Below are 19,184 nucleotides of genomic sequence, written 5' to 3' on the forward strand. Positions count from 1 at the left end.
GCACAAGTTTGTTCCACGGCCAACTCTAAAACTAACTGGAACTGATGTAGTTCTTCGTTGTACGCACTGTACGCATGAGAGCACGCCAGTTGCATGCCAGCGCGCAAGCGAGCAATGAACATGAAACGGACACCAGAAGTAACAGGATCTGGCGGTGACACAAAGTCAAAGGGAATGTATTACATGTCGGGAGACCATCAATGAGCCATGGTAGCCTGCGGGTGCAACAAGGAATGTAAGATAGAAGTTAGAGCAACGAATACCATGCATACTCTCACATCACCCCTTAGTGACTCATGTCACTACCGAATAGCTACAACATAATCATCAATATCGAGCAGGTCGCACAAGCGTAGACCGGTCGCGCAATGATGGGCCTGCAGCAGGCGGCGGCGTGACCGGGTCAACGCTCAATACCAGAGACGGAACAGGGCCCGACTCGGCTTCATCGCTGGCACCCGGAGCGACGGGCGGCGGGGGCGGCAGATCGTCCTCGGCGGCACGCCTTAATAAGTCGACATTCACGATCTTGTCACGGCCGGTGCCGTCGACCCGATGAACCACCACCGTCGAGGGGCCCACAATCGACATAACTTGCCAACCAGGCTCGTACGGGGTTAGGCGCTTCTGGCAGCGCTGAGGCCGGCGAAGCATGACAGCATCGCCAACAGTCAAGCGGCTCGGTGTCGGCTCGTCGATGAAGTCGAAGCGGCCGAGCGCAGACTCGACGTCAGGCGAAATAGCACGTCATAGTACATTCGAGATCAGCGGGAAGAAGATGACGACGTCCACTAATTTAGTATCTGTGCACACGATTCTGCTGTGTGTGTTACTCTGTGTGTCAGCTATGGCATCATCGCCTGTGGTTCCATGCCTAGCATGTACGTCTGAACCATCCTACAAAGTTTGAATGACGTAGGTTGAGCGATCGCTCCGCGAAACATACTTTTTGAAATTCTCTTCATAGTATATCTTCCACCATTGAAATTTCGAATTTCTTCGAATTTTTTGCTGAGAGGGGTGGCTTGCAACCTCGATATGGCTTGTTCCAGGCATGCTTTGGAGCCATCGCCTGTTGAAACAGTGGCGGGAAGCTGCCCTGCAACTGTTCCAGCAGGAAATTAATCGATCCGAGAAAGCGCGAGTCCGCGAATCTCAGTTGAATATTGAGTATTTCAAGCCTTTTCACGACGAAGATGGAGTTCTTTTTGGAGATGGATGTCGCGACAAAGGACATGGTGTCCGACTTCTGGCGTCTGGTGAAGCCAGGGATCATTTGTCCAGTCAGGTCGGCAGCCTAACCGTCGGTAAGCTTGTGTTTGGATCCCGTTCTGCTCGATGTGGTAGATCACAAACAATTTGATATCGCACAAATTCATCTCAGCATCGTGCGTACGGTATTTTATATTCAGAAAATCCCAAAGTGTCTCTGTGTGGCCGTCCTATGCCACGAGAAACTCCAATCAGGCTCCTATGTCCTCTGCCTTCATGATTGAATGTCCACTTCGTTTGAACAACGAACACAACAATCGAGGACGGCTTTGCAATGAAAAATACAGCTATACTAGAGCTGAAAAAAAGAAGAAAAAAACGGGCTCAGGATGAGACTCGAGTACACGCATACTCTCCCAGCAGGTGAAACGCAAATTTTTGTGAAAAATGTGTGACGCCGACTGACCAGTAATTTCGCCTGACGTGTAGTCTCGCATCGCCGCTGCCCGCTGCTGGAGGTCGTCTACCCATGAGCCAGCTGAATACGAGTGCTGAGGCCGATCCACGACCAAGCCACGGGGATGCCAACCAACCATGGCCTCCATCGGGGAGACGTTGGTGGCGCTGTGTGGCCGGATCCGATAGTAGTACAGGAGCATCGCCAGCTCCTGTTCCCAGTCGTGCGCCTCATCCAGAACCTTCCGCACGAGGGTCAACAGGGTTTGGTTGAACCTCTCAGCCACGCCTTGCGACTGGGGATGACGTGCCGCGCCGTAGCAGACATGAACGCCGAACGCCTCGTAGACGGAAGACATGACAGCGTTCTTGAACTCTGTGCCGTTGTCGGATCGAACCACGCGAGGAGGACCCCACCGAGAGCACACGTCGACGAAAGCTCTAGCCACACAGATGCCGTCATGACGCTTGAGGGGAACCACCTCGACCCACTTGGTGAATGCATCCACGCATACCAACACGCAGTGGTAACGCCCGGACCGGTTAACGCCGAGCTCGAGGGTATCGATGTGCACCACATCCCAGGGGCCGTTGGCTGATACCGGACGAGTGGGCTCGGTCGCCTCTCCGCGGCGTGGGTTGGCGGCTTGACAGCTGCTGCATCCGGACACAAACGCTTGGCAGCGCTGTCCCATGCCCAAGAAATGGCACTGGGATCGAAGCAACTGCCACGTCGCCTCCCAGCCACTATGGCCAGACACCTGGTGGGCTGCACGCACGGCCTGCTCCTCCAGCGCAGCAGGAAGCACAGGAACGCACTTGACGTCGTTCGGCGGAAGCTTGACGCTGCGCTGCAAGACGCCGTCTTGAACTTGCAGCTGACCGCGGATGTTCCGGAAGCCGCTGTCAGGCGGGAGGTCGTCCCCAGCGATCACTGCGGCCTTCGCTGCCTGGAGTGCACCGTCGTCCTCCTGCCCGGCCAGGATCTCGGCCATCGACAGACTCGGCATGATGGCGAGGCTGGCAGCAACATCCGTCACGCTGTTATCCGATGTGCAGGCCAGCCAGGACGTCGGAACGCGCGTGAGCTGGTCGGAGAGGTTCTGTTCTGACGGAACCCAGTCCACCTCCACGTCAAGGCGAGCTGTTGCGACGATGTCGTCAATGATCTGCAACCGACGCTTGACGAGCAGCTCGTGGAGCCCGCCAACCTTCACGCGGCGCTCGTTCCCGAGGATCTGACGAAGCCAGCCATGCACGGTCTTGGAATCCGTGTGGAGGCGGATCTTCCGCGCAGGCCAATTGGCAGCCGCGTTGAGGCCCTTGATGACGGCGTCCAACTCAGCGATGTTGATATGCCGTTTGTCGTCAGCCGGGCGCAGCCAGCTGCGGTCCTCGATGACCTCGCCGTTGACTTGCACCACGACACCCAGCGCGATTCCCGACGCATCGCACCACACGTGCCACTCCGTTGCGTCGTCATGCTGCACCGACCATACGCCACGCACCGGATCGTGCTCGTTGACTTGGGTCTGGATGTCGCGGCAGAGCTGCAGCAGACGAGGTGGCACGGCGATATCCCAGCCGACGGATTCGCCGATCATCCGCTTCAGCCAATTCGTCGTCGGTCGCAGCCACGCACAGACGGGGTAATGGCTGACGAGCTTGCCACACCAGCTGAACACGGCGCGACGTTGAGGCCGAACCCCATGCGCGTCATGGCAAACAACTCTCCTTGCCACACGATCGCTTGATAGCGGTACAGACGGGGAGCCATCCGGATCTGGAGGTACGCCTTGCTCAGATCAAGGAGGGCGCTATCACCGTCCCCGAGTCGCCACTCGCGCAGCTTCTGGCCGCAAGCCGGCGCATCCAGGCCTGGGTGCGACACAAGACACTCATTCAGAGCGCGGTAGTCTAAGCACGGCCGCACGGGAGTTGACGCCTTGTGAGCCTGGTCGACAGCCATCAGTGGAAGAACACAGGCCGGTTCACCGAACGCTTCACGGTCGTACGGGACCAGCCAGCCGTTCTCGCGCCACATCTGGACCTCCTTGACGAACTGCTGCTCTTGCTCTGGGTTGAGTTTCTTGCGCGGATATTCTCCAACACCAGAACCAAGAGGAAGAGACGGCTCCGTGTCGGCTTTCCATCGCCAGGTGGCTTCCCAGAAGCCTAGGTCGTCGCGCCAGGTTGCCTCAATGTCGTCCATCCGCAGCGTGACCTGGCCATCGCCGTCGCTGACCGAGATATGCCGTGACAGCTTCTCCGTGGCAGCCGCCACGCCGGCCGAGGCGACGTCACGTGCGGGGCCGAATACAACAGACGATAACTGGCCTCCCGGCTGATCATGGGAGATGCTGACACCACCAACTTGGGACACGATGTCCGATCCGATCACGATATCGGTGTTGAGGGCGTCGAGGTTCGGCACGACGAGCAACGAAACCTTGATCGTCGGTAGGTAGACCGAGCCATCCTCGCGCTTCAGCGTCATGTCCACGCTGCCGGTGACGTCCAAGGGTGTGCCGTCCACCGTGATCAGCCGGTCGCTGGTCTCCTTCAGGCTGGACTGCATACCCAGCTGCTGGACAACTGGCCACTCGATCAGGGACCGAGTGCAACCCGTGTCGACAACCGACGCTTGGCGGCTCCAATGCGCGTTTTCGACCTGCACCTCCACTGCAACTCGAATCAGCTGCGACGAAGGCCGGGGCATAGCCAGGCAGAAATCCGTCCGCGGGTGCGACGCTGCCGGGGCTGGTGCTGTGGCGGCCACACGTCCAGAATCTGACCTCTGAGGACAGTCTTTCCTCAGGTGGCCCACCTGATGACAGCGATAGCACGTGGGTCCACTCCTCTTGGCTGGAGCATCCGTGGTCGTCCTTGGCCAAGTCGACTGCGGGGGCCCACCGCCGCCACCGCGCTGTCCACCGCCACCGCGCTGTCCACCGCCACCGCGCTGTCCACCGCCACGACGCTGCTGATTCGGGCAGCTACGGCGCATGTGACCCACTTGGCCACAGCCATAGCACATCAGCGACTGACTCTGGGGCGGGGGACCAGATCGGGCTGCAGCCACCGCCTGAGCGACCCCTGCCGCTGACTGCATCGTCCTCACCTGTCCAGTCAGCTCCGCGACGGTAAGGCTCTTCATGGCGTTGGCCAGCCGGACGGTTTTCCCATACTCGTGTGGTAGACCGCTGATCAACTGCTCCACGAGCAACGGGTCTTTCCCATCCGCAGCAACCTTGTGGCCTGACAATGTCAGCAGGCGCGTCAGGTCTGCTACGTAGGCGTCGACAGGCTCATCCAGGGCCAGCTGCCGCCCTACGAATAGATGGTAGGACTCCGCCGGGCTGGGCGCGAACGCAGCCTCCAAAGCAGCCTTCACCGCCGCGGTCTTCTTCCGATCCTCTGCGGACAACTGGTCAAACACCAGGAACGCCGGACCATCCAGCAACAATGGCAGATGCGCCATCTGTTTTTCCTCCGAGTCCCATTTGTGCAGTTCTCCAAGGACCAGGAACTTAGACCAAAACGCAGCAAGGTTATCACCTTTTCCACGAAACGGCCGAACAAAACTATCAAACTTCAACGTCGACATCGTATTGCACACTGCTACTCCACCAAACCGGGTTTCGGCACCAAGCTGTTAGATAATCACGACCGCCCCAACTCACTCCCGGACACGCACTCACAACAACGTCCACAACGAGTTCTTTGGCGAACAGTGTTCATATAATTATTGGAGAAGAAGCAGAGAATGTGGGAGAGCGAAAAGCACAAGTTTGTTCCACGGCCAACTCTAAAACTAACTGGAACTGATGTAGTTCTTCGTTGTACGCACTGTACGCATGAGAGCACGCCAGTTGCATGCCAGCGCGCAAGCGAGCAATGAACATGAAACGGACACCAGAAGTAACAGGATCTGGCGGTGACACAAAGTCAAAGGGAATGTATTACATGTCGGGAGACCATCAATGAGCCATGGTAGCCTGCGGGTGCAACAAGGAATGTAAGATAGAAGTTAGAGCAACGAATACCATGCATACTCTCACAGTCTTTATCATGCCCTACTTTCATAGTATTCTCAGGATTCAAATCATTGGTGTGTCATTATTAAATTTTAACAAATGTGTAAAATGGCATCACAAACTGAGATATTCGGTCATCAATGTTCTGAATTTGATAGATATCACTTCAAGGAATGCTAGTGGATGAAAAGTAATCTGTCAACTGCATTGTACCGGTATGCTGTGAAAGCTGTGTTTTGAACTAGTGCCTGTGTCATACGGTAGAATTGGATAGGTAGCATAGCATCGCAGCCATGTTTTCGTTCTCGCAGAGTGTATTCCTGTTACCTACTGTTCTTCATTATTGTCTTTAGTGATAGCAAGACGGCCTGACCTCATCCAAAGGCCCTGCGGAAGCAATTCACTGCCCCCCTCGTCCATTCAGGGGCTTATTTTACACATAAAATGGCAAAGCACCCACCACCATTAATATTTTAGTATACCGACGTGGCAGGGAGAATTAACTTACATGCACCCAATTTTCTGGTCAATATATATATATATATATTTTTTTAATGTTTATTTGAATTCGGATAGCTCAACAGTACAGAAGTACAACTACAAAGACTGTACCGAATAGAAGGCCCTGAGAACGGGAAACGAAAAAAAAAAAACCAAAACAGCAACATCAATTTACTGATTTATGCACATTGCTTGAAAGCAAATCACAACAATGATTAATGTTGATCTACGATAAAGTGGCTCTCATTTGCCACCACCCATGTTTCGATACAGCTATCCGGAGCAGAGAAACAGCCAGAAGAAAAGCAAATTTTACACACCGTTTGTTAAAAAATGCCGAATGTTTAAAAAAAAGCCAAATCACCTAGTACATTGTAGGTTTTTACTAGCCTCGGAGTCGGACCAACCCCCACAGACTCCAGGTACTAGGTCTTCATTGCACCATTTAAGACCGTGATAAATAAGGTTAAGGACGCTGTGTGTCCTCGCTGTGAGTTGTCGACACTAGGGACCTTTCGCATTTGCTACGAAACGAATGCGAAACGAAACTTTGATTCGGCTCGTAATCGTTTCGTTGAAAACAGATTGCAGGTTTCGCAAGTCGTCATGCAAATGTGCATGGCAACTACGAATACGGCCGCGGGCGCCGGTAGCTTGGCGTACGGGTTTTTACACGCACACGTGCATGGATCATGGAATCAAGGGAAAAATGTGTACCTTGCCAAACATGTGTACCTATCCAAATAAATGTGTACCTGACGGATTCGGAGCGTGCCACGAATGAAGAGGCCTCCATTCGTGAAAACGAGTTCTCCGCAGGGACTCTGACGAATCCTCGAGCCCAGGTGACGAATCAGCATTCGTTTCGTATCCGTCTGCGGGGTGCGAAAGGTCCCTACTGTGAGAGAGCGATGCGACGCGATCTGCGATGGATGCGTGCGATGCGAACTCGCGAAATACCATTCACAGAAGAAGTCAGCGATGCGACAAAGTTTTGCTGATTTGGGTACGTCACCATGATATTCGCGCGGTTTGACACAACTTGTAAAAATTTATAGGCAACTCTTGCACCTTTGTACAACTTTGCTGTAGAAAAGGTCAAAATCGTACACCAAATCGCTTGTCGCATCGCATCGCATCGCAAAAGTTGAGCCAAGCTCAACTTCTGCGATGGCATGCGATGGCCCAGTTGCGTCAGTTGCGTGGGGTGCGACATGGCTGCGATTTGGGGTTTTCCCGGTTTCGCGCCTGTCGCATCGCGTGTCGCATCACAAAAAAGCTTCTGTGAATCCCGCTTCAAGCGGGATTCACAGAAGCTTTTTTGTGATGCGACACGCGATTTGCGACAGTTGCGACAAGAAACTGCCTACATTGGTACCCTTCCGGCGGCACAATGGTCAACGCAGAACGCCACTATTCCCACCTCCATTGTGAAATGTCCACGACAGCACTCTACAAAATGAAGACAGAACGAATAACAGTCAAGAAGGAAGGGTGGCACAGTAAGTTTTCGCCTACCGTCGACTGCCATCATCCCACAATTTGGAAATTCCTGGATGGTATTTTTGTCGAGCAGGCAATGATGGAGCAGTGTGTGGAGAGGGAAAATGCAGGTCATGAGGCTCCGAAGAAGGGGAGGAAGTATGAAGATCGGGACAAGCGATTCCGTACCATACTCCGGTCGTTTGAGACCGGGACGAAGGATGAGTTTCTACGAGGAGTTGCTGCGAACTTGGCATTTCATAATTATAATTATGTGATTCTTACAGGAAATTTCAAAGTTATTTTTTAGGGAAGGTCGCGTTATTATTATCTTATACGGGGTGATTTGGCATGGTTGTAAAGTGGCGTTTTTTCAGCCACTTCTAGGCAAGCTACTAGTACGTCCAAATGAATTGTTGCAGGTGGCGGTGCTATCCTTCATGCCCGTTGTGTCAAAAAATGGGAATGATCCCACTTTGGAAAGTGTCTTGTTAGATAATCACGACCGCCCCAACTCACTCCCGGACACGCACTCACAACAACGTCCACAACGAGTTCTTTGGCGAACAGTGTTCATATAATTATTGGAGAAGAAGCAGAGAATGTGGGAGAGCGAAAAGCACAAGTTTGTTCCACGGCCAACTCTAAAACTAACTGGAACTGATGTAGTTCTTCGTTGTACGCACTGTACGCATGAGAGCACGCCAGTTGCATGCCAGCGCGCAAGCGAGCAATGAACATGAAACGGACACCAGAAGTAACAGGATCTGGCGGTGACACAAAGTCAAAGGGAATGTATTACATGTCGGGAGACCATCAATGAGCCATGGTAGCCTGCGGGTGCAACAAGGAATGTAAGATAGAAGTTAGAGCAACGAATACCATGCATACTCTCACATCACCCCTTAGTGACTCATGTCACTACCGAATAGCTACAACATAATCATCAATATCGAGCAGGTCGCACAAGCGTAGACCGGTCGCGCAATGATGGGCCTGCAGCAGGCGGCGGCGTGACCGGGTCAACGCTCAATACCAGAGACGGAACAGGGCCCGACTCGGCTTCATCGCTGGCACCCGGAGCGACGGGCGGCGGGGGCGGCAGATCGTCCTCGGCGGCACGCCTTAATAAGTCGACATTCACGATCTTGTCACGGCCGGTGCCGTCGACCCGATGAACCACCACCGTCGAGGGGCCCACAATCGACATAACTTGCCAACCAGGCTCGTACGGGGTTAGGCGCTTCTGGCAGCGCTGAGGCCGGCGAAGCATGACAGCATCGCCAACAGTCAAGCGGCTCGGTGTCGGCTCGTCGATGAAGTCGAAGCGGCCGAGCGCAGACTCGACGTCAGGCGAAATAGCACGTCATAGTACATTCGAGATCAGCGGGAAGAAGATGACGACGTCCACTAATTTAGTATCTGTGCACACGATTCTGCTGTGTGTGTTACTCTGTGTGTCAGCTATGGCATCATCGCCTGTGGTTCCATGCCTAGCATGTACGTCTGAACCATCCTACAAAGTTTGAATGACGTAGGTTGAGCGATCGCTCCGCGAAACATACTTTTTGAAATTCTCTTCATAGTATATCTTCCACCATTGAAATTTCGAATTTCTTCGAATTTTTTGCTGAGAGGGGTGGCTTGCAACCTCGATATGGCTTGTTCCAGGCATGCTTTGGAGCCATCGCCTGTTGAAACAGTGGCGGGAAGCTGCCCTGCAACTGTTCCAGCAGGAAATTAATCGATCCGAGAAAGCGCGAGTCCGCGAATCTCAGTTGAATATTGAGTATTTCAAGCCTTTTCACGACGAAGATGGAGTTCTTTTTGGAGATGGATGTCGCGACAAAGGACATGGTGTCCGACTTCTGGCGTCTGGTGAAGCCAGGGATCATTTGTCCAGTCAGGTCGGCAGCCTAACCGTCGGTAAGCTTGTGTTTGGATCCCGTTCTGCTCGATGTGGTAGATCACAAACAATTTGATATCGCACAAATTCATCTCAGCATCGTGCGTACGGTATTTTATATTCAGAAAATCCCAAAGTGTCTCTGTGTGGCCGTCCTATGCCACGAGAAACTCCAATCAGGCTCCTATGTCCTCTGCCTTCATGATTGAATGTCCACTTCGTTTGAACAACGAACACAACAATCGAGGACGGCTTTGCAATGAAAAATACAGCTATACTAGAGCTGAAAAAAAGAAGAAAAAAACGGGCTCAGGATGAGACTCGAGTACACGCATACTCTCCCAGCAGGTGAAACGCAAATTTTTGTGAAAAATGTGTGACGCCGACTGACCAGTAATTTCGCCTGACGTGTAGTCTCGCATCGCCGCTGCCCGCTGCTGGAGGTCGTCTACCCATGAGCCAGCTGAATACGAGTGCTGAGGCCGATCCACGACCAAGCCACGGGGATGCCAACCAACCATGGCCTCCATCGGGGAGACGTTGGTGGCGCTGTGTGGCCGGATCCGATAGTAGTACAGGAGCATCGCCAGCTCCTGTTCCCAGTCGTGCGCCTCATCCAGAACCTTCCGCACGAGGGTCAACAGGGTTTGGTTGAACCTCTCAGCCACGCCTTGCGACTGGGGATGACGTGCCGCGCCGTAGCAGACATGAACGCCGAACGCCTCGTAGACGGAAGACATGACAGCGTTCTTGAACTCTGTGCCGTTGTCGGATCGAACCACGCGAGGAGGACCCCACCGAGAGCACACGTCGACGAAAGCTCTAGCCACACAGATGCCGTCATGACGCTTGAGGGGAACCACCTCGACCCACTTGGTGAATGCATCCACGCATACCAACACGCAGTGGTAACGCCCGGACCGGTTAACGCCGAGCTCGAGGGTATCGATGTGCACCACATCCCAGGGGCCGTTGGCTGATACCGGACGAGTGGGCTCGGTCGCCTCTCCGCGGCGTGGGTTGGCGGCTTGACAGCTGCTGCATCCGGACACAAACGCTTGGCAGCGCTGTCCCATGCCCAAGAAATGGCACTGGGATCGAAGCAACTGCCACGTCGCCTCCCAGCCACTATGGCCAGACACCTGGTGGGCTGCACGCACGGCCTGCTCCTCCAGCGCAGCAGGAAGCACAGGAACGCACTTGACGTCGTTCGGCGGAAGCTTGACGCTGCGCTGCAAGACGCCGTCTTGAACTTGCAGCTGACCGCGGATGTTCCGGAAGCCGCTGTCAGGCGGGAGGTCGTCCCCAGCGATCACTGCGGCCTTCGCTGCCTGGAGTGCACCGTCGTCCTCCTGCCCGGCCAGGATCTCGGCCATCGACAGACTCGGCATGATGGCGAGGCTGGCAGCAACATCCGTCACGCTGTTATCCGATGTGCAGGCCAGCCAGGACGTCGGAACGCGCGTGAGCTGGTCGGAGAGGTTCTGTTCTGACGGAACCCAGTCCACCTCCACGTCAAGGCGAGCTGTTGCGACGATGTCGTCAATGATCTGCAACCGACGCTTGACGAGCAGCTCGTGGAGCCCGCCAACCTTCACGCGGCGCTCGTTCCCGAGGATCTGACGAAGCCAGCCATGCACGGTCTTGGAATCCGTGTGGAGGCGGATCTTCCGCGCAGGCCAATTGGCAGCCGCGTTGAGGCCCTTGATGACGGCGTCCAACTCAGCGATGTTGATATGCCGTTTGTCGTCAGCCGGGCGCAGCCAGCTGCGGTCCTCGATGACCTCGCCGTTGACTTGCACCACGACACCCAGCGCGATTCCCGACGCATCGCACCACACGTGCCACTCCGTTGCGTCGTCATGCTGCACCGACCATACGCCACGCACCGGATCGTGCTCGTTGACTTGGGTCTGGATGTCGCGGCAGAGCTGCAGCAGACGAGGTGGCACGGCGATATCCCAGCCGACGGATTCGCCGATCATCCGCTTCAGCCAATTCGTCGTCGGTCGCAGCCACGCACAGACGGGGTAATGGCTGACGAGCTTGCCACACCAGCTGAACACGGCGCGACGTTGAGGCCGAACCCCATGCGCGTCATGGCAAACAACTCTCCTTGCCACACGATCGCTTGATAGCGGTACAGACGGGGAGCCATCCGGATCTGGAGGTACGCCTTGCTCAGATCAAGGAGGGCGCTATCACCGTCCCCGAGTCGCCACTCGCGCAGCTTCTGGCCGCAAGCCGGCGCATCCAGGCCTGGGTGCGACACAAGACACTCATTCAGAGCGCGGTAGTCTAAGCACGGCCGCACGGGAGTTGACGCCTTGTGAGCCTGGTCGACAGCCATCAGTGGAAGAACACAGGCCGGTTCACCGAACGCTTCACGGTCGTACGGGACCAGCCAGCCGTTCTCGCGCCACATCTGGACCTCCTTGACGAACTGCTGCTCTTGCTCTGGGTTGAGTTTCTTGCGCGGATATTCTCCAACACCAGAACCAAGAGGAAGAGACGGCTCCGTGTCGGCTTTCCATCGCCAGGTGGCTTCCCAGAAGCCTAGGTCGTCGCGCCAGGTTGCCTCAATGTCGTCCATCCGCAGCGTGACCTGGCCATCGCCGTCGCTGACCGAGATATGCCGTGACAGCTTCTCCGTGGCAGCCGCCACGCCGGCCGAGGCGACGTCACGTGCGGGGCCGAATACAACAGACGATAACTGGCCTCCCGGCTGATCATGGGAGATGCTGACACCACCAACTTGGGACACGATGTCCGATCCGATCACGATATCGGTGTTGAGGGCGTCGAGGTTCGGCACGACGAGCAACGAAACCTTGATCGTCGGTAGGTAGACCGAGCCATCCTCGCGCTTCAGCGTCATGTCCACGCTGCCGGTGACGTCCAAGGGTGTGCCGTCCACCGTGATCAGCCGGTCGCTGGTCTCCTTCAGGCTGGACTGCATACCCAGCTGCTGGACAACTGGCCACTCGATCAGGGACCGAGTGCAACCCGTGTCGACAACCGACGCTTGGCGGCTCCAATGCGCGTTTTCGACCTGCACCTCCACTGCAACTCGAATCAGCTGCGACGAAGGCCGGGGCATAGCCAGGCAGAAATCCGTCCGCGGGTGCGACGCTGCCGGGGCTGGTGCTGTGGCGGCCACACGTCCAGAATCTGACCTCTGAGGACAGTCTTTCCTCAGGTGGCCCACCTGATGACAGCGATAGCACGTGGGTCCACTCCTCTTGGCTGGAGCATCCGTGGTCGTCCTTGGCCAAGTCGACTGCGGGGGCCCACCGCCGCCACCGCGCTGTCCACCGCCACCGCGCTGTCCACCGCCACCGCGCTGTCCACCGCCACGACGCTGCTGATTCGGGCAGCTACGGCGCATGTGACCCACTTGGCCACAGCCATAGCACATCAGCGACTGACTCTGGGGCGGGGGACCAGATCGGGCTGCAGCCACCGCCTGAGCGACCCCTGCCGCTGACTGCATCGTCCTCACCTGTCCAGTCAGCTCCGCGACGGTAAGGCTCTTCATGGCGTTGGCCAGCCGGACGGTTTTCCCATACTCGTGTGGTAGACCGCTGATCAACTGCTCCACGAGCAACGGGTCTTTCCCATCCGCAGCAACCTTGTGGCCTGACAATGTCAGCAGGCGCGTCAGGTCTGCTACGTAGGCGTCGACAGGCTCATCCAGGGCCAGCTGCCGCCCTACGAATAGATGGTAGGACTCCGCCGGGCTGGGCGCGAACGCAGCCTCCAAAGCAGCCTTCACCGCCGCGGTCTTCTTCCGATCCTCTGCGGACAACTGGTCAAACACCAGGAACGCCGGACCATCCAGCAACAATGGCAGATGCGCCATCTGTTTTTCCTCCGAGTCCCATTTGTGCAGTTCTCCAAGGACCAGGAACTTAGACCAAAACGCAGCAAGGTTATCACCTTTTCCACGAAACGGCCGAACAAAACTATCAAACTTCAACGTCGACATCGTATTGCACACTGCTACTCCACCAAACCGGGTTTCGGCACCAAGCTGTTAGATAATCACGACCGCCCCAACTCACTCCCGGACACGCACTCACAACAACGTCCACAACGAGTTCTTTGGCGAACAGTGTTCATATAATTATTGGAGAAGAAGCAGAGAATGTGGGAGAGCGAAAAGCACAAGTTTGTTCCACGGCCAACTCTAAAACTAACTGGAACTGATGTAGTTCTTCGTTGTACGCACTGTACGCATGAGAGCACGCCAGTTGCATGCCAGCGCGCAAGCGAGCAATGAACATGAAACGGACACCAGAAGTAACAGGATCTGGCGGTGACACAAAGTCAAAGGGAATGTATTACATGTCGGGAGACCATCAATGAGCCATGGTAGCCTGCGGGTGCAACAAGGAATGTAAGATAGAAGTTAGAGCAACGAATACCATGCATACTCTCACAGTCTTTATCATGCCCTACTTTCATAGTATTCTCAGGATTCAAATCATTGGTGTGTCATTATTAAATTTTAACAAATGTGTAAAATGGCATCACAAACTGAGATATTCGGTCATCAATGTTCTGAATTTGATAGATATCACTTCAAGGAATGCTAGTGGATGAAAAGTAATCTGTCAACTGCATTGTACCGGTATGCTGTGAAAGCTGTGTTTTGAACTAGTGCCTGTGTCATACGGTAGAATTGGATAGGTAGCATAGCATCGCAGCCATGTTTTCGTTCTCGCAGAGTGTATTCCTGTTACCTACTGTTCTTCATTATTGTCTTTAGTGATAGCAAGACGGCCTGACCTCATCCAAAGGCCCTGCGGAAGCAATTCACTGCCCCCCTCGTCCATTCAGGGGCTTATTTTACACATAAAATGGCAAAGCACCCACCACCATTAATATTTTAGTATACCGACGTGGCAGGGAGAATTAACTTACATGCACCCAATTTTCTGGTCAATATATATATATATATATTTTTTTAATGTTTATTTGAATTCGGATAGCTCAACAGTACAGAAGTACAACTACAAAGACTGTACCGAATAGAAGGCCCTGAGAACGGGAAACGAAAAAAAAAAAACCAAAACAGCAACATCAATTTACTGATTTATGCACATTGCTTGAAAGCAAATCACAACAATGATTAATGTTGATCTACGATAAAGTGGCTCTCATTTGCCACCACCCATGTTTCGATACAGCTATCCGGAGCAGAGAAACAGCCAGAAGAAAAGCAAATTTTACACACCGTTTGTTAAAAAATGCCGAATGTTTAAAAAAAAGCCAAATCACCTAGTACATTGTAGGTTTTTACTAGCCTCGGAGTCGGACCAACCCCCACAGACTCCAGGTACTAGGTCTTCATTGCACCATTTAAGACCGTGATAAATAAGGTTAAGGACGCTGTGTGTCCTCGCTGTGAGTTGTCGACACTAGGGACCTTTCGCATTTGCTACGAAACGAATGCGAAACGAAACTTTGATTCGGCTCGTAATCGTTTCGTTGAAAACAGATTGCAGGTTTCGCAAGTCGTCATGCAAATGTGCATGGCAACTACGAATACGGCCGCGGGCGCCGGTAGCTTGGCGTACGGGTTTTTACACGCACACGTGCATGGATCATGGAATCAAGGGAAAAATGTGTACCTTGCCAAACATGTGTACCTATCCAAATAAATGTGTACCTGACGGATTCGGAGCGTGCCACGAATGAAGAGGCCTCCATTCGTGAAAACGAGTTCTCCGCAGGGACTCTGACGAATCCTCGAGCCCAGGTGACGAATCAGCATTCGTTTCGTATCCGTCTGCGGGGTGCGAAAGGTCCCTACTGTGAGAGAGCGATGCGACGCGATCTGCGATGGATGCGTGCGATGCGAACTCGCGAAATACCATTCACAGAAGAAGTCAGCGATGCGACAAAGTTTTGCTGATTTGGGTACGTCACCATGATATTCGCGCGGTTTGACACAACTTGTAAAAATTTATAGGCAACTCTTGCACCTTTGTACAACTTTGCTGTAGAAAAGGTCAAAATCGTACACCAAATCGCTTGTCGCATCGCATCGCATCGCAAAAGTTGAGCCAAGCTCAACTTCTGCGATGGCATGCGATGGCCCAGTTGCGTCAGTTGCGTGGGGTGCGACATGGCTGCGATTTGGGGTTTTCCCGGTTTCGCGCCTGTCGCATCGCGTGTCGCATCACAAAAAAGCTTCTGTGAATCCCGCTTCAAGCGGGATTCACAGAAGCTTTTTTGTGATGCGACACGCGATGCGACAGGCGCGAAACCGGGAAAACCCCAAATCGCAGCCATGTCGCGGCCCACGCAACTGCCGCAACTGGGCCATCGCAGAAGTTGAGCTTGGCTCAACTTTTGCGATGCGATGCGATGCGACAAGCGATTTGGTGTACGATTTTGACCTTTTCTACAGCAAAGTTGTACAAAGGTGCAAGAGTTGCCTATAAATTTTTACAAGTTGTGTCAAACCGCGCGAATATCATGGTGACGTACCCAAATCAGCAAAACTTTGTCGCATCGCTGACTTCTTCTGTGAATGGTATTTCGCGAGTTCGCATCGCACGCATCCATCGCAGATCGCGTCGCATCGCGTGTCGCATCGCAAAAAAGCTTCTGTGAATCCCGCTTTTAAGCCCGATTCACAATACAACTTTCTGCGACGCGACACGCGATTTGCGACAGTTGCGACAAGAAACTGCCTGTCGCGAGCTGTCGCAACCTGTCGCAAGCTGTCGCAATGCACCTGTCGCAGAAGTTGAAGAAAGTTCAACTTTTGCGACATGCGACACGCGACATACACAAATGCAGCTAAAATGGAGTACAGTTTCGACCCTGGGTGCACGTGCAGTGCACGTGCATAGTACTACTTGTGCATGAGGATGTCGCAAACATGAAGAACATTGTGAACCGTGTGTCGCTGTCGCAGCTCGTCGCATGTGTCGCAAGTCGCATGTCGCGTCGCAGAAAGTTGTATTGTGAATCGGCCTTAAGGCCGATTCACAATACAGCCCGATTCACAATACAACTTTCTGCGACGCGACATGCGACTTGCGACACATGCGACGAGCTGCGACAGCGACACACGGTTCACAATATTCTTCATGTTTGCGACATCCTCATGCACAAGAAGTACTATGCACGTGCACTTCACGTACACTGCACGTGCACCCAGGGTCGAAACTGTACTCCATTTCAGGCATTTGTGTATGTCGCGTGTCGCATGTCGCAAAAGTTGAACTTTCTTCAACTTCTGCGACAGGTGCATTGCGACAGCTTGCGACAGCTCGCGACAGGCAGTTTCTTGTCGCAACTGTCGCAAATCGCGTGTCGCGTCGCAGAAAGTTGTATTGTGAATCGGCCTCGGGATTCACAGAAGCTTTTTTGCGATGCGACACGCGATGCGACGCGATCTGCGACGGACGCGTGCGATGCGAACTCGCGAAATACCATTCACAGAAGAAGTCAGTGATGCGACAACATCTTGCTGATTTGGCTACGTCACCATGATATTCGCGCGGTTTGATACAACTTGTACAAATTTATAGGCAACTCTTGCACCTTTGTACAACTTTGCTGTAGAAAAGGTCAAAATCGTACGCCAAATCGCTTGTCGCATCGCATCGCATCGCAAAAGTTGAGCCAAGCTCAACTTCTGCGATGGCCTGCGATGGCGCAGTTGCGTCAGTTGCGTAGGGTCCGCAATGGTTGCGATTTGGGGATTTCCCGGTTTCGCGGCTGTCGCATCGCGTGTCGCATCGCAAAAAAGCTTCTGTGAATGCGACAGCCGCGAAACCGGCTGAAGTTGAGCTTGAAGTTGAGCTTGGCTCAACTTTTGCGATGCGATGCGATGCGACAAGCGATTTGGCGTACGATTTTGACCTTTTCTACAGCAAAGTTGTACAAAGGTGCAAGAGTTGCCTATAAATTTGTACAAGTTGTATCAAACCGCGCGAATATCATGGTGACGTAGCCAAATCAGCAAGATGTTGTCGCATCACTGACTTCTTCTGTGAATGGTATTTCGCGAGTTCGCATCGCACGCGTCCGTCGCAGATCGCGTCGCATCGCGTGTCGCATCGCAAAAAAGCTTCTGTGAATCCCGCTTTAAACTTAAAGGCCGATTCACAATACAACTTTCTGCGACGCGACATGCGACTTGCGACGCATGCGACGAGCTGCGACAGCGACACACGGTTCACAATATTCTTCATGTTTGCGACATCCTCATATCATGCACAAGTAGTACTATGCACGTGCACCGCACGTACACTGCACGTGCACCCAGGGTCGAAACTGTACTCCATTTGTGTATGTCGCGTGTCGCATGTCGCAAAAGTTGAACTTTCTTCAACTTCTGCGACAGGTGCATTGCGACAGCTTGCGACAGCTCGCGACAGGCAGTTTCTTGTCGCAACTGTCGCAAATCGCGTGTCGCGTCGCAGAAAGTTGTATTGTGAATCGGCCTTAATTTTTTAAGGCCGATTCACAATACAACTTTCTGCGACGCGACATGCGACTTGCGACGCATGCGACGAGCTGCGACAGCGACACACGGTTCACAATATTCTTCATGTTTGCGACATCCTCATATCATGCACAAGTAGTACTATGCACGTGCACCGCACGTACACTGCACGTGCACCCAGGGTCGAAACTGTACTCCATTTTTTTTTTTGGATTGGATTTTTATTTAGGGCCTGGTCAGACTGCGGCAACTTTTGGTTGCCTGACGAAAAAAGAACAGCGTCCAGAATTTGAATCGCGATCACACTACACATGTGGGGAGAATGAAAATTCAAACTTCATTTCGAGCGTCAAGTGGTAATCTCCACGAACGACGTCAAATTCCTTCACCTTGGGATCGCCAACACCTTCAGTGCAATCCTTGCAACCATCCTTATGAGTTTTGTTGTTGTCCGTGGCCAATTAGCTCCTCGATATCGAGATGAAAAAATCAGTGATTATCAGCGTCAATGGCGTATCAGCGTCAAATCCTGTTTGGAGCGGAAAAGCGTGGCCCGTTCTTGCTTTTTTTTTGGAGCGTCAACTCTCGCTTTTGCCGCTCTGGCGGCATGTTACTATGGAGATTCGGATTATAATCCTAGGATTATTTCGATTTTGCCGCAGTCTGACCAGGCCCTTATAGTGGTGACTATAACAGACAATTGCCTAATAACAATAGACCCACTCGAGGGAAAGATGCAAAAAGATATGAATAATTAATATAATAATAGACTACCGGTATTGGATAGGTGATCATGTTCGCATTTTGCATAGCTGAAAGTCATAATTACTAGCGTGAAAAAGCAAGGCATTGGGGTAACAGTTTCTTAAAACGGGCGGAGTTATCCACACAGCGAGCTAGAGGGTGCAAATCATTCCACAGCTTAGCACATTGGAAGGAAGCGCCATGACGGGCAAAGGCAGTTCTGAGCATGGGCAACTTAAGAGTGCGTGATGTCGCGTGTCGCATGTCGCAAAAGTTGAACTTTCTTCAACTTCTGCGACAGGTGCATTGCGACAGCTTGCGACAGCTTGCGACAGCTCGCGACAGGCAGTTTCTTGTCGCAACTGTCGCAAATCGC

General features: G+C 53.3%; 4 protein-coding genes across 4 annotated transcripts; all 4 read right to left on the reverse strand.

The window, feature by feature from the left end:
• Positions 1-327: 327 nt before the first annotated feature.
• On the reverse strand, positions 328-3,272 carry LOC135819071 (uncharacterized). Its single transcript, XM_065332222.1, has 2 exons — positions 1,806-3,272; positions 328-723 (listed from the first exon to the last, which is right to left on the reverse strand). Exons 1-2 carry the CDS (start codon positions 3,270-3,272, stop codon positions 328-330), a joined length of 1,863 nt encoding a protein of 620 aa, XP_065188294.1.
• A 5-nt stretch (positions 3,273-3,277) lies between these two features.
• On the reverse strand, positions 3,278-5,275 carry LOC135819072 (uncharacterized). Its single transcript, XM_065332223.1, has one exon. The coding sequence runs from the start codon at positions 5,273-5,275 to the stop codon at positions 3,278-3,280; it is 1,998 nt and encodes a 665-aa protein (XP_065188295.1).
• A 3,359-nt stretch (positions 5,276-8,634) lies between these two features.
• On the reverse strand, positions 8,635-11,579 carry LOC135819073 (uncharacterized). Its single transcript, XM_065332224.1, has 2 exons — positions 10,113-11,579; positions 8,635-9,030 (listed from the first exon to the last, which is right to left on the reverse strand). Exons 1-2 carry the CDS (start codon positions 11,577-11,579, stop codon positions 8,635-8,637), a joined length of 1,863 nt encoding a protein of 620 aa, XP_065188296.1.
• Positions 11,580-11,584: 5 nt separating this feature from the next.
• On the reverse strand, positions 11,585-13,988 carry LOC135819161 (uncharacterized). Its single transcript, XM_065332320.1, has one exon. The coding sequence runs from the start codon at positions 13,580-13,582 to the stop codon at positions 11,585-11,587; it is 1,998 nt and encodes a 665-aa protein (XP_065188392.1). The 5' UTR covers positions 13,583-13,988.
• Between the last annotated feature and the right edge of the window lie 5,196 nt (positions 13,989-19,184).

Source organism: Sycon ciliatum, chromosome 6 (genome assembly GCF_964019385.1).
Source record: "Sycon ciliatum chromosome 6, ocSycCili1.1, whole genome shotgun sequence".
Classification (NCBI taxonomy): domain Eukaryota; kingdom Metazoa; phylum Porifera; class Calcarea; order Leucosolenida; family Sycettidae; genus Sycon; species Sycon ciliatum.